Consider the following 14,344-nt stretch of genomic DNA (forward strand, 5'->3'; position numbering starts at 1 on the left):
TTTTTATATTTAATATAAAAAAATTAAAAAAATTAGTTATCAATAGTATGAAAACAATCAATAAAGTGTCGAATTGGGAGTCAAACAAATATTACAATAGAAATTTTATCGGGTTTTTGGGTCAGTCCATCGGGTTATCGGGTCTGAACCTAACGGGTTGCGGGCTAATCGGGTTGTAATTTTATCGGGCTATAAATTTCCAACCCTAACCCTATAAATTTGACGTGCTTTTCGGGCCAGCCTACAGATTACGGGCTGCATTGACATCCCTAGACATACCATGACGTAGTATTTAATTTTTTTTTTCCTTTTTTCTCTTTGAACTTTGTTATTGTTATAGAAAATGGGCATGTTACCTTGAATTGCCATAGCTATTGTATTGAAATTTATTGGGTTAATTATCTAAGAAGTTTATCACATTATTGTTTGTCATACATCTTTTATTATTTGATTAACTTATAAAAGTTCTACTACATTATTTGATTGAATATGTTTTATTTTACTCTTTTGTCTACAAAATAGTCACTCGTTTTGTTATTTTAGATGCCCATGATTTGAGTAATCAGTTACTACCTTTTTTGGTATTTCTAATATGCGAGATTATATTTAAACTATATTTTCAATTACTTTATTTCACAAAAGTAAACAAATTTTTAAATTTGTGCCAAATCGAAATGTATCTTTATATAATAAATACAAAGTAATTTTTATGTTTTTTGTTTCTTAGGCTCGAAGTCATTAAGTCGTCTATGTAATTACATTAATACACACTTATGTCACTATTTATAGTCCCTCCAAAAATTTATTGTGTGCGTCAATTTAACATCGGATTTGCTTCAAAAAGTTAGTATCTTGGAAGAATTGAAATTTTCAAATATTAAAAAAATATGAGACCTACCAAAATTGGAGCAAACTTTTTTATTTTAAAGGCAATAAAATGGCATCAACTACGTTAACATGTTTGGCTTACAAAATAAATCACTCTATACTATTTTTGCTTTATTCAGCATTATTCATCCATAAATTAACATTCTAACCAAAATAAATCAGCATTCAATTCCACTGAATTCTTCTCAGAACTTGATAATGACCTTGACACAATCAGGCTGCTTCATATACTCTATAAATCCTTTATTGACATCGGCAAGTGAAATCTCATGAGTTATGAGATCACCAAGATTGATTTCCTGCTCAAAAAAATTACAATTATTTCACACCAATGATTTGAAACATGAAATTATTTCTTACCTTGTTGATGCATTTCTCAACAATTTTAGGAATATCAGAGTGGATTTTCACACCACCAAAGGCTATTCCCTTAATAGTCCTCCCGAGGATCACCGGAATGTAGTTAAGCTCCCCCTTCTCCTCCGGTGGGGCGCCTATCAACGCTGTCTCCCCGACTCCCTGATTGCATACCAATGTGTGCGAGAAACAATAAGCCTCGATCGGAAACTAGCTTCTAATAAGTTTCACCAACAATAACAGTAATAGTAGTAGTAGTAGTAGTAGTAGTAGTAGTAGTAGTCGTTCAAGGTCGACATACCATTTTTGTGCTTGCAATGGCTTCGTTGAGGAGGGCTGCAACACCGGTGCATTCAACGCAATAATCCACGCCTTGTCCACTAGTAGCCTCTTGTATCAGTTGTGATATAGGTTTATCAGAATGCTTAGGATTTATAAAGTCAGTAACCCCGAACGCTATTGCTATGTCGCGTTTCATATCATTGACATCGATCCCAAATATCCTTGAGGCTCCTAAGATTTGTGATGCCTTTACTGCCTGCATTTACCAGCCCCCCGTCAAATTAGCCCGAATGAAAAACAGAGGAAAGCAGAGCAAAAACAGAGGAAAACAGAGAAAAAAACAGAGGAAAACAGAGATTATTCTATAGCAAAAAACAGAGGAAAACAGAGAGAGATCATTCTTACTCCAAGTCCTACAGCACCAAGGCCTAAAACAGCAACAGTTGAATCCTTTTCAACTTTGAGTCCTTTCCACACTCCGCCATAACCTGTTGTGAAACCACAGGTAAGGAGACAGGCGTGGGACATCGACATCCTCGGATCTACCTTAACCACGTAGTTGGACTCAACAACCGCGTACTCAGCCCAGGTCGAGCTGCTAAACATTCGATGGATCCTCTGCCCTTTAGCATAAACTCTTGATGTTCCATCATCAGTGACTATCACAGGATACCGTAAGCATAAATTCGTCTTCCCCGACCCGCAGTTTGCACATTCCCCACACTCTCCAACATAGAATAGCATCACATTGTCTCCCACCTTGAGGTCTTTCACTTCTCCCCCAACACTCTCAATCACACTGCATTTTTTTTTCTCATTTAAGTTGATATATATTTTGGATCTCATCTTGAAATGAATATGGATAGCTACTTACCCCGCCCCTTCGTGTCCAAGGATCCGAGGGAACGCAGGCTTGAACACGAACACGAACACGAACAGATGCATAAACAAGATTATCAAGGCATGAAATAGTAAGTTCCACAAAAGTTTGTGTCATTACAAAAAAGTGAGTTTCTTACAAAGAAGGACCCATTCCAATATGTGATGTCTGTGTGGCACATGCTGGCATACACCATCTTGATCCTAACTTGAGTTGAGTTTGGTGGATCCACTTCAACCTCTTCAACCTTCAGTGGTTCCGATTGCTTCCATGCGACGGCGGCTGCAGCAAAGATCCATCAGAGTAGGTATAAGCATGTATACAAACATAGTAAAAGGAAATGAAAAAGGTTCACCTTTGCAAGTTATAGCTCTTGGAGTGGTGTTATCAGCCATTGTTGGTTTACTTTGCTAATGCTATTTGGGAGAAGGCCATCATATATCACATGTATATATATACATGTGCGCAGTAACAGTATACTCATGGCCCCCAACAATTATTGGCCCCAAGCAATTATTGAAAAGATATTTTACTAGTAAATTTATTACTTCATATATCCATGAAAATAATCTCATTATGGATGGCAGAGTTTCGATACGCAAATAGTATAGTAGGTGAGAGAAAAAATGGTGAGAAAAATTACATAAATAAAAATGAAACTAATATGGATAAACGAGCAAAAACAGAAAAATTAGACTATTTTTCCGTAAATGGGGAGTATTTTCTTTAATTATTTTAAGTTGTGTTTTTGTCTCTTTGAGTCTCTTTTCGAATTATAATTGGTCTGGATACCGAAGTTCATACAGCTCTCGCTTTCTAACAATAATGTGTCACCTGCCACTCGATCTCATGTGATACCCTCGTCAAAATCATGGCTTTGTTACCGTGTATATATCATGATGCAATATGGTTCATTGGTCATTAACCAATGCAAATGAGTCACATCGTTATCCAATATTGACCATCACCAATCTAGTCTACAATTACAACGAGAGGCAGTCAAGAATTATATCCCCCTATAGTTTTTCAAATTAATTATGCCCACCTATCTTTGTTGAAAAAATATGGGATACTAATTATGTGCATATGTGTATGTATTATTACAATTTTTTAGTTATGCGCACGATTGGGCGTGATCAATTGCTAACTTTTTTAAGTTGTTAATTTGTTAACTCATCAACGCAATGTATTAAAAATGTTAGCATGATGGCATTAAAATGTCGACACATAATTTTGTTGAACTTCAATATACTGGCTTGATATTATGGGTTGACATTTTAATGTCACTGTGTTGATATTTTTAATACACTGCATTGATAAATTAGCAGAGTTAGCAACTTAAATAGTTAGCAATATAGCGCACCCCCGCGCACAATATCTCTACTTATTTAAATTTGTAGGATTATATTAAAATGTAATATTTGAATCCAAATATGCGCACAACCCAATTAGTGATGTCAAATATAGGACACTGTCATTAATTAGTCCTTTAGTTTTAATCAATTTTTACAGGTTTTAATTTTTCTTTTTACAAGAGTTTATTTTTATATATTTCCAAAATACATTAAAGAGCTCTACCGTTTATAGACTATAGTTGTGGGCTGGTATATATTAGGGTTAGTTTAGCTTCCTACCTTTAATAGGAAAAAAATCTTTATTATAAGCTTAAAAAATATAGTTATAAATCTACACTATATTATCTTATCTTATCATATTAAGCCAAATAAACCAAATTGACTTGTTAATGTACTATTCAAATTTTGAAGGTATTCCATTCAAATACAAATATATTTACCAATTTCGTGAAAATTGACTAATATCTAATTTGCTGCCTCAAATTAGATGCCTTCATTTTCTCAATAAAGGCTTCATTAAATACTCACATTGTACAAAGGGTTGGGGAATACATAGGTCATAATCAAATTAAATGCAATCGAATTATCGCTTCAAAAGTTTGGCATGCTAATATTAATATCATATAGGTTCATAAAATACAAATGAATAATGAGAAAGTCGAGATATGTATGCGATGGATTTGTTTTGCAAATGGTGTGTATTAGATAAAGTTATGATATAATGTGTTATGAATGGAAAAATGTGCCACATATTAGTATGTAGAGTATGGCCAATATATAGGGATGTCAATCGGGCGAATCGTTCGAGTTCGGGCCAACTCACTCGGATTGTCAGGCTATTCAGGTTGTGAATTTTTCGGGTCATAAATTTTCAATCATAACCCTAACCCGCCGAGTTTCGGGCTAATCCATCAGGCCATTCGAGCCTAATAACTTTTCAAAATAAACTCTTGTATCAAAAAATTTCTCTTTAAAATGATTCTAAATTTTAAAGATTTTTTCTTTCATAGTTTTGGAACCATATAAAATCTTCAAATTTTCACAGTTTTATTCCATAGTTATTGGAGAGAAGTCTTTCATCTCAATCAACTATAACATAAACAAAAATAAATCAAAATTAAATCAATCAATTTGAATTAAAGCTTGTGTTCGTGTCACTAGCATTTTTCATAATTAATTCTTTATGAAAATTAAAAATCATATATTACATGAATCATTACTAAAATGATAAATATGTTGAGATTTTGATGGATTTGTTCTTAATTTTGTCTTGATTGACTTTGGTGGTGGAAAGGCAATAGTGGCAAATGATGGGACGAAGGAATAATGAGTCGAGATGGAATTTGAAAGTTGACGGTGTGGGATCGAGTGAAAAAGTGTAGAATGAAGATTGAAGAAGACTAATGATTGTGCCACATGAAATTAAAAAATACAACCCCCCCCCCCCAAAAAAAAAAAAAACTTAATATCTTTAAATTAAAAGTTGCAACCCGCCAAGTCGACCCACAACCCGTTTAACCCGCCAACCCATTCGGGCTAACCCATTTAGCCCATTTTGTATTCGGGCTATAAAATTATAGTCCTAATCCATTAATTTTATTGGGCTATTCGGCCGATCTACGGGTTTCGGGCCCTTATTTGAGTCCAATTCATGAACTTGAGTACTTCATTAACGAAGCATATTTTATACTCCCTTCCTTCGTCTCCAATAAGTAATTTCATTTTTCACTTTAAATCATCCAACTAAACTAATCAATTTCTCCAAGAATAATATTATAACCATTTTTTTCACAACTCCCTTTTTCATAATAAAAGATGATTCGAACTCCTAACATAATGGTTGAAGAAGAAGAGAAATGATAATTTCATAGGATAACCAAGAGAAATGATAGATGCAGCACGAGTTTCTTTGTGCTTTGCCTAACGCGACGTTATCCATTATTTGATTGAATTTATTTTATGTCTATAAAATTATCACCCACTTTACTATTTTTTAATGTCCATAATTTTAATATTCATTCTCTTTTTTCATTTCTGGCATTGGAATCCATATTTTACTAGATTTTTTCACTCAATTTTCTTAAAAACAACTTTTTAAAATACAAAGTCAAAATGGATTTTTAAATTGTGAATGGAAGGAGTCTTTTTATATTTTTAGTTTCTAGACTCAAAATCATTAAGTCGTCTACGTTATTACGCTAATACACATTTATGTCACTATTTATTGTCAAATTTTAAACGTGTTCACCAATTTAAAAAGTGTAAGACCAACCAAAATTCGATCAAACTTTTTGATTTTATAGGCAAATAACCCAAACATATTTCCAACAAAATAGCATCAACTTCATTAACATGTTTTGCTTACAATGTTGAGCACTGATTTTGGCTTTATTCAACATTTCACATCCATAAATTAACATTCAAACCAAAATTCCACTAAATTTCCCTCAAAACTTGATAATGACCTTGACACAGTTAGGCTGCTTCATGTACTCCATAAATCCTTTGTTAATTTCAGCAAGTGAAACCTCATGAGTTATGAGATCACCAAGATTAATTTCCTGCTCAAAAAGAAGCACAATAATTACACAGCCCATGATTTGAAACATGAAGTTATATAATACCTTGTTGATGCATTTCTCAACGATTTTAGGAAGATCGGAGTGGATTTTCACACCACCAAAGTTTGTTCCCTTAAGGGTCCTCCCGAAGATCATTGGAACGAGGTTAAGCTCCACCTTCCTCTCCGGTGGGAAGCCTATCAACAATGTCTCCCCGACTCCCTGATTGCATACCAATGTGTGCAAAAACAGTAACCCTCAACAAAAGCAGAAGCAACAATAGTAGTAATAGTAGTAGTAGTAGTTCAAGGTCTGACATTAGGGACGTCAACTCAACCAAAACTTAATGGACTGGTTCAATTAGCCCGCAGGGCTAACCCAAAACCAAATCCCGAGTGTTTATGGTAGGGTTATAAAATTTTGACCTGATTAGGCCGTAACCTACTAGAAGGGCCCAATTGACATTCCTATCTGACATACTCCCTCATTCCCTAATAATTTGTTACTATTTGACCCGGCACGGGTTTTAAGAAATTTACTCCCTCCGTCCGCCATTAAATATCTAATTTTTCCATTTTCGTCCGTCCGCTAATAAATGTCTCATTTCATTTTTACCATATTTGTTAGGTGGACCCTACATTCCACTAATTAATTTCACTCACATTTTATTATAAAACCAATATATAAAGTAGACCACACATTTCACTCACTTTACTTCATAAAGTCAAACAATTTTTTAAAATCCGTGCCGGTCAAATATGAGACATTTAATGACGGACGGATGGAGTAATTAGTTTTATAATAAAATATGAATATAAATGAGTTAATAGAATGTGAGATCCACTACCAAAAATAATAAAAGTGAAATGTGACAAATATTAAGGGATAAACGAAAATGGAAATAAGTGACAAATTTCCAGAGACGGAAGGCGTACCATTTTTGTGCTTGCAGTGGCTTCGTTTATGACGGAAGCAACACCGGTGCATTCAAAGCAGTAATCCACGCCCAGCCCATCAGTGGCCTCTAGGATCAGTTGTGATATAGGTTTACCAGAATGCTTAGGATTTACAAAGTCAGTAACCCCGAACGCTATTGCCTTGTCGCGTTTCATATCATTGACATCGATCCCAAATATCTTCGAGGCTCCTATGATTTGTGATGCCTTCACAGCCTGCACTCATCAGCCCACCTGTCAATTAAGCATGTATGACCAAAAAAACAAAGGAAAAAACAGAGCAAAACAGAGCAGAAAACAGAGCAAAACAGAGATCATTCTTACTCCAAGTCCAACAGCACCAAGGCCTAAAACAGCAACACTTGAACCCTTTTCAACTTTGAGTCCTTTCCACACTCCACCATAACCTGTTGTGAAACCACAGGTAAGGAGACAGGCATGGGACAGCGGCATCCTCGGGTCTACCTTAACCACGTAGTTGGACTCCATAACGGCATACTCAGCCCAGGTCGAGCTGCCAAACATTCGATAAATCCTCTGCCCTTTAGAATAAATTCTTGATGTCCCATCATCGGTTGCTAATAGAGGATACCGGGAGCATAAATTCGTCTTCTCCGATGCGCAGTTCGAGCACTCCCCACACTCTCCAACATAGAGTAGCATCACATTGTCTCCCACCTTGAGGTCCTTCACTTCTCCCCCAACACTCTCAATCACACTGCATTTAATTTCTCAATTATGTTCATCTATATTTTGGATTTTATCTTGAAATGAATATGGATGGCTTCTTACCCCGCCCCTTCGTGTCCAAGGATCCTGGGGAACAGAGGCTTCAACACGAACACAAACACGAACATGATAAGACATGAAATAGTAATTTGTATCATTGCAAAAAAATGAGTTTCTTACAGCATAGTTGTGGCCATTCCAATATGTGATGTCTGTGTGGCACATGCTGGCATACAACATCTTGACCCTAACTTGAGTTGAGTTTGGTGGGTCCACTTGAACCTCTTCAACCTTCAACGGCTCCGATGGATTCCACACGACAGCGGCTGCAGCAAAGATCCATCAGACTTAGTATAAGCATGTACACAAACATGGTGTGAAGGAAATGAAAAAGGTGCACCTTTGCAAGTTATGGCTCTTGGAGTGGTGTTATCAGCCATTGTTGGTTTACCTTGCTAATGCTATTTGGGAGAAGGCCAACAATTTTAGTCAATTCACTATTTATTAACAAAACTGAGCACTTTCTTAGTCCATGTAAAAGTTTGGTCGTGGAGGGTACGATTTTTAATACGCAATTAATAAAGTATTTGAGATAAAAAAGAAAAAGCGGGTTAAGTGGACATATAAATATAAAAGAAGAACAGGGAAAATAATTTCATAGTTCAAAATGAGACTAATTTTCGCAAACGGATCAAGGTGGAGAAATGAAGCTATTTTTTCATTTTTTTTAGCTATCATGATATCTCCATTTTTAAGTAGTGTTTTCTCTCTTTACGAATTATAATTGGTTCGAATATCTAAATTCCTATAGCACTCTATTTCTAACAATATCTTTGTCGCCTCTAGTGTGATCAATCTCAATTTATCTTTAATTTCTAACAATAGTCATATGTATCTTTAATTTAATTTTTTATAATTATTTATCTCTTATTGCTCAAATTTTCCGATGTCCATTGCGACCAACACCACATGTACTTTTTGGCGCCGACATTATCATTAACGAATGTAAATTATTCACATTGTTATCCAAGGTTCTGGTCTATAATTACAACGAGAGATAGTCAAGAATTATATCTGTCTATGAATTTTCAATTTAATTCTGCCTCTCCTATCTAAGTTGAAAAATTTATGGGTGGACTTGAATCTAAATTTGCGCCGTAACTAGCATCAATTAGTGTTGTTAAATATAGGAGTTAGGGCGCCGTCATTAATAAATTAATAAATCCTTTAATTGAAACATTTTTATATCTGTTTTAGACATTATAGTAGTATAAGTTATTAAAGAGCTGTTATTTTTCATTTTTTTAACGATACATTATGGAACTCTGCCTTCTCCTCGTAGTCTACAAATAAATCTAAATATTAAAGTGTTTAGAATTGTGGGCTGGTACGTACTACTAATATTCAATTATTGAAGGCTTTTCCACTAAAATATAAATATATTTACCAAATTTCATGAAAAATGACCAATATTTTATTTATTTGTTATCTCAAAATTAGATGCTTTCATTTTCTCATCGAAAGCTCATTAAATAAGTACATTGTTGAAAGAAGGGTTCGTGAACATATATAGGTTCCAGGCCATAATCAAATTAAATGCATTTTAATTATTAGGTCAAAAGTTTGAGGTAAATCGTAGTCATATTATGAATGGCCAAATTTGAAAAAAAGGATAATAAATTAATAATTCTCTTTAATGTTAATGTGCTTTTATATAATACTACTACCTCTCTACCAATAAAATTAAGAGATATTGACCATTTAAATTACGAACTTTAGTCATATTTTGGTATGTCTCATGAACTTTATAATTAAAGTATTAAATCACGAAGTTTCGATTTTTCTTAATTATCTCATCCATGCACAAATCGATTCGTTTTGTGATGTTAAAAATGACAATATTTCAATAAAATAAGAAAATAAAGGAATTTAAAAAAAAAAACTGAAACACATTGATTTGAATATCGTTAACAGCTAACATTTTGTACATGAATGTGACAGTTGGGAAAAAATAGAACTTCTTGATTTATATTCCAATTTCAAAGTTCATGGGATAGGTCAGAATTTGAACAGTCTTCATGATTCACACTTCACGATTTTTGTAATAACGTTTTAAAACAAGATTGTGTTTACTATTTTGCTTAACAATTGGCATCATCTTATTAAATACTACCATTATTTGATTTGAGTCTTTATGTTGGAATTGAATTGCCTAAAGATATGATAAATTTAAATATCGAAACTTATACCGCCTTAAATTATAATAATTGAGCTTATTCCATAATCCCAATCATCTGAATTGGGCCTACAATTATGGATCTTGATTGAAAAATACTACCTCCCTTCGTTCCCTGAAAATTTATCACTTAATTCTATTTTCGTCCGTCATTAAAAATTTGTCATCTTTCACTTTTATCATTTTTGTAGTGGGTCACACATTTCACTAACTCATTCTCACTTACATTTTATTATAAAACTAATATATAAAAATAGAACTTACACGCCACAGACTTTTTTAATACATTTTCTATTACATTTTTTAAAACACATGTCGAGTTAAGTGATGACAAATTATTATGAACGGAGTACATTTTTTCACTCCCTTTTTTACACTAACAACTTTCTAAAACGTGTCAAGAAAAAATGAATTTTTAAAATGTGAATGAAGAGAGTACTTTCATGTTTTAAGTTTTAAGTTTTTAGTTTTTAGGCTCAAAATCGTCCAGTCGTCTACGTTGTTACACTAATACACATTTACGTCACGATCCATTGTCAAAATTTACACGAGTTCGCTAATTTAGATCAGATTTACACAAAAAATTTATCATGAGACAATTGAGAATTTCAAATTTTTAAAAATCAACCAAAATTCGACCAAACTTTTTGATTTTTCATGCAATTTACCCAAACATGTTTCCAATAAAATGGCATCAACTTCATTAACATGTTTTCCTCACAACGTTGAGCACTATTTTTGGCTTTATTCAACATTCCACGTCCATAAATTAACATTCAAACCAAATAAATCAGAATTCAATTGAACTAAATTTCCCTTTAGAACTTGATAATGACCTTGACACAGTCAGGTTGCTTCATGTACTCAAACAATCCTTTGTTAATATCGGCAAGTGAAATCTCATGAGTTATGAGATCACCAAGATTGATCTCCTGCTCAAAAAGAAGCACAATTATTTCACAACCCATGATTGAAAACATGAAATTATATATTACCTTATTGATGCATCTCTCAACAATTTTAGGAATATCAGAGTGGATTTTCACACCACCAAAATTTGATCCCTTAAGGGTCCTCCCGAGAATCATCGGAATATAGTTAAGCACCCCTTTCTCCTCCGGTGGGATGCTTATCAACACTGTCTCCCCGACTCCCTAAATGCACAACGGTGTTTGCAAGAAACAGTAAGCCTCAGATGAAAAAGTGTAGTAGTAGTTCAAGGTCGACATACCATTTTTGTGCATCCAATGGCTTCGTTGAGGAGGGATGCTACACCGGTGCATTCAACGCAGTAATCCACGCCTTGTCCACCGGTAGCCTCTTGTATCACTTGTGATATAGGTTTATCAAAGTGCTTAGGATTTATAAAGTCAGTGGCCCCGAAAGCTTTTGCTATGTCGCGTTTCATATCATTGACATCGATCCCAAATATCCTCGAGGCTCCTAAGATTTGTGATGCCTTTACAGCCTGCATTTACCATCAAATTAGCCCAGATGAAAAACAGAGGAAACAGAGCAAAAACAGAGGAAAACAGAGCAAAAAACAGAGGAAAACATAGATTATTCTAAAGCAAAAAACAGAGGAAAACAGAGAGAGATCATTCTTACTCCAAGTCCAACAGCACCAAGGCCTAAAACAGCAACAGTTGAACCCTTTTCAAATTTGAATCCTTTCCACACTCCACCATAACCTGTTGTGAAACCACAGGTAAGGAGACAGGCGTGGGAAAGCGGCATCCTCGGATCTACCTTAACCACGTAGTTGGACTCAACAACCGCGTACTCAGCCCAGGTCGAGGTGCTAAACATTCGGTACATCCTCTGCCCTTTAGAATAAATTTTTGATGTCATATCATCACATACTATTTGAGGATACCGGGAGCATAAATTCGTCTTCCCCGACACGCAGTTTGCACATTCCCCACACTCTCCAACATAGAATATCATCACATTGTCTCCCACCTTGAGGTCTTTCACTTCTTCCCCAACACTCTCAATCACACTGCATTTTTTTTTTCTCATTTAAGTTCATGTATGTTTTTGATCTCATCTTGAAATGAATACGGATGGATACTTACCCCGCCCCTTCGTGTCCAAGGATCCAGGGGAACATAGGCTTCGACACGAACATGATAAGACACATAGACAAGATGATCAAGACATGAAATAGTAAACTTTGTATTATTACAAAAAAAAAAGATTTTCTTACAAAGAGGGTTCCGCCCTTCAAACATGTGAAGTCTGTGTGGCACATGCTGGCATACACCATCTTGATCCTAACTTGAGTTGAGTTTGGTGGATCCACTTCAACCTCTTCAATCTTCAACGGCTCCATCACTTTCCACGCAACGGCGGCTGCAGCAAAGATTCATCAGATTTGGTATAAGCATGTATTCAGACATAGTTGAAAGGTGTACCTTTGCAAGTTATGGCTCTTGGAGTGGTGTTATCAGCCATTGTTGGTTTACCTTGCTAATGCTATTTGGGGGAAGGCCATCATATATCACATATATATAGGAAATAGTATATTAGGTGAGACAAAAGAAAGAGTTGTTAGAAAGTTTCTATAAAGAAAATGAAACTAATTTTGATAAACATGCAAAAATGTGAAAATTAGACTATTTTTCGTGGACAGGTAGTATTTTCTGTAACTATCGCGGCTTCCCCTTTTTTAAGTTGTGTTACGTCTTTGAGTTGAGACTTCTCTCTTTTTATATTAAAACTGGTTATGGAAAAAAAATATACTATAAACTTAAAATATAGTCTGATATTAAGTCAAATAAACCAAATTGAGTTGTTAATGTACTATAGTCACTTTTGAATGTTTTCCATTCAAATACAAATGTATTGACCAAATTTCATGAAAATTGACCAATATTTTATTTGTTTGTTTTTTAAAAAATAGATTCTTTTATTTTCTCATTAAAAGCTCAATAAATACATGGTTGATAGAAGGGTCGTGGAACACATATAGGTTCCAGGCCATAATTAAATTAAATCCAATCAAGTTATCGGATCAAAAGTTTGGCATGCTAACACTAATAGTCTTGCCATAAGTTAATTAAAATACAATCGAATTATCGATCAAAAGTTTGGCATGCTAATGCTAATATATGTGCATAAAATTATAACTAATGAGAGATGCATTAAGGGTTGATGGTCACACTCACGCGGATAGTATTTTGGAGTATTGATGACGAATTCAAGTGGGATCGGTTAGAGGCAACTGACTTTACCATAGAGGCATCGACCCATGACCATGAGTATTGTTGGATACTCAATTAATCTATCGTTGACCCACAAAAGCCGTCCTTATCTCAAAAAGAAATAGTTTTAGTAGAGACTAGAGGGGTTGAGGTCGATATCTAAGCACGAGCATGTATTCCCTTCGTTCGCGAATAGGAGTCTCATTTTTCCATTTTAGTCCGTCCACGAATAGGAGTCTCGGTTTACTTTTATCGTAAATGGTAATGGGGTCCCATATTCCACTAACTCTTTCTTCTCACATTCATTTAAAACTAATACTGTATATACAAGTGAAATCCATATTTCACTAACTTTTCTTTTCTTAACATTTCTTACAATTCGTGTCGCCAAGAAATGTGACTCCTAATAGCAGATGAAGGGAGTCCTTAATTAAGGACGGTCTAGGGGATCAAAGTCGGTACGACATTCATATACTACCAAAAGCTTTATTAAAGCCAATGTCGATGAGAATGTGGATTAGTAAATGATAATGTATTGTGACTGAAAAATGTGCCCCAACATTATAAGGTGGGGTGTGTTTTAAGTGGAGAAATAATGTGGCGAATGTGATAAAATAGTAAATAAGTGAAAATATAAATAAAAGATAAAGAAATTGTGTAAAATATTAATGGTTAAGAAAGAAATGTGCACTTATTTAGAGCATTAGCAATAAGGGCCCTTCTCCGGAGCCTATCTCAGAGTCTATCTCCATTTTTTCCTGTCACGTCAGCAGGCCCATCCCAGAGCCTATCTCTCTGCAATGGAGAGCCCATTTCAAAGCCTATCTCATTTTATTTCAAATACTAACAAAAACATAAATATCTAAATAATATAAATAAAATTACATAATAAAT

General features: G+C 34.6%; 3 protein-coding genes across 5 annotated transcripts; all 3 read right to left on the reverse strand.

Moving 5' to 3' along the window:
- Positions 1-903: 903 nt before the first annotated feature.
- LOC125217547 (8-hydroxygeraniol oxidoreductase-like) lies at positions 904-2,857 on the reverse strand. The gene is made up of 7 exons (XM_048119064.2): positions 2,763-2,857; positions 2,547-2,689; positions 2,402-2,439; positions 1,933-2,326; positions 1,547-1,783; positions 1,249-1,407; positions 904-1,187 (listed from the first exon to the last, which is right to left on the reverse strand). Exons 1-7 carry the CDS (start codon positions 2,800-2,802, stop codon positions 1,074-1,076), a joined length of 1,125 nt encoding a protein of 374 aa, XP_047975021.1. The 5' UTR covers positions 2,803-2,857; the 3' UTR covers positions 904-1,073.
- A 3,226-nt stretch (positions 2,858-6,083) lies between these two features.
- LOC125217546 (8-hydroxygeraniol oxidoreductase-like) lies at positions 6,084-8,546 on the reverse strand. Of its 2 annotated transcripts, XM_048119063.2 has the most exons (7): positions 8,409-8,546; positions 8,189-8,334; positions 8,072-8,109; positions 7,604-7,997; positions 7,259-7,495; positions 6,387-6,545; positions 6,084-6,323 (listed from the first exon to the last, which is right to left on the reverse strand). In XM_048119063.2, exons 1-7 carry the CDS (start codon positions 8,446-8,448, stop codon positions 6,210-6,212), a joined length of 1,128 nt encoding a protein of 375 aa, XP_047975020.2. In that variant the 5' UTR covers positions 8,449-8,546; the 3' UTR covers positions 6,084-6,209. The 2 variants fall into 2 exon arrangements, with proteins under 2 accessions (XP_047975020.2, XP_088925546.1); XM_089069420.1 differs by having other exon boundaries at positions 6,084-6,545.
- Positions 8,547-10,921: 2,375 nt separating this feature from the next.
- LOC125217545 (8-hydroxygeraniol oxidoreductase-like) lies at positions 10,922-12,913 on the reverse strand. Of its 2 annotated transcripts, XM_048119062.2 has the most exons (7): positions 12,662-12,911; positions 12,454-12,599; positions 12,323-12,360; positions 11,853-12,246; positions 11,476-11,712; positions 11,240-11,398; positions 10,922-11,176 (listed from the first exon to the last, which is right to left on the reverse strand). In XM_048119062.2, the coding sequence occupies exons 1-7, from the start codon at positions 12,699-12,701 to the stop codon at positions 11,063-11,065; spliced, it is 1,128 nt and encodes a 375-aa protein (XP_047975019.1). In that variant the 5' UTR covers positions 12,702-12,911; the 3' UTR covers positions 10,922-11,062. The 2 variants fall into 2 exon arrangements, with proteins under 2 accessions (XP_047975019.1, XP_088912246.1); XM_089056120.1 differs by having other exon boundaries at positions 10,922-11,398; positions 12,662-12,913.
- Positions 12,914-14,344: the final 1,431 nt, after the last annotated feature.

This window comes from Salvia hispanica, chromosome 1 (genome assembly GCF_029641045.1).
Source record: "Salvia hispanica isolate PSC_SH4W2 chromosome 1, Shi_PSC_v1, whole genome shotgun sequence".
Taxonomy (NCBI): Eukaryota; Viridiplantae; Streptophyta; class Magnoliopsida; order Lamiales; family Lamiaceae; genus Salvia; species Salvia hispanica.

Bases quoted from the DNA above. Each gene is read 5' to 3' on its own strand.
- LOC125217545 (XM_089056120.1), bottom strand. From the start codon at position 12,701: ATGGCTGATAACACCACTCCAAGAGCCATAACTTGCAAAG. The intron at 12,600-12,661 runs GTACACCTTTCA...TCTTTGCTGCAG, and splicing joins AAGAGCCATAACTTGCAAAG to CCGCCGTTGCGTGGAAAGTG. The intron at 12,361-12,453 runs GTAAGAAAATCT...TTCGTGTCGAAG, and splicing joins TGAAGGGCGGAACCCTCTTT to CCTATGTTCCCCTGGATCCT.
- LOC125217546 (XM_089069420.1), bottom strand. From the start codon at position 8,448: ATGGCTGATAACACCACTCCAAGAGCCATAACTTGCAAAG. The intron at 8,110-8,188 runs GTAAGAAACTCA...TTCGTGTTGAAG, and splicing joins GGAATGGCCACAACTATGCT to CCTCTGTTCCCCAGGATCCT. The intron at 7,496-7,603 runs GTAAGAATGATC...TGATGAGTGCAG, and splicing joins TTGGTGCTGTTGGACTTGGA to GCTGTGAAGGCATCACAAAT.
- LOC125217547 (XM_048119064.2), bottom strand. From the start codon at position 2,802: ATGGCTGATAACACCACTCCAAGAGCTATAACTTGCAAAG. The intron at 2,440-2,546 runs GTAAGAAACTCA...TTCGTGTTCAAG, and splicing joins ATTGGAATGGGTCCTTCTTT to CCTGCGTTCCCTCGGATCCT. The intron at 2,327-2,401 runs GTAAGTAGCTAT...AAAAAAATGCAG, and splicing joins CTTGGACACGAAGGGGCGGG to TGTGATTGAGAGTGTTGGGG.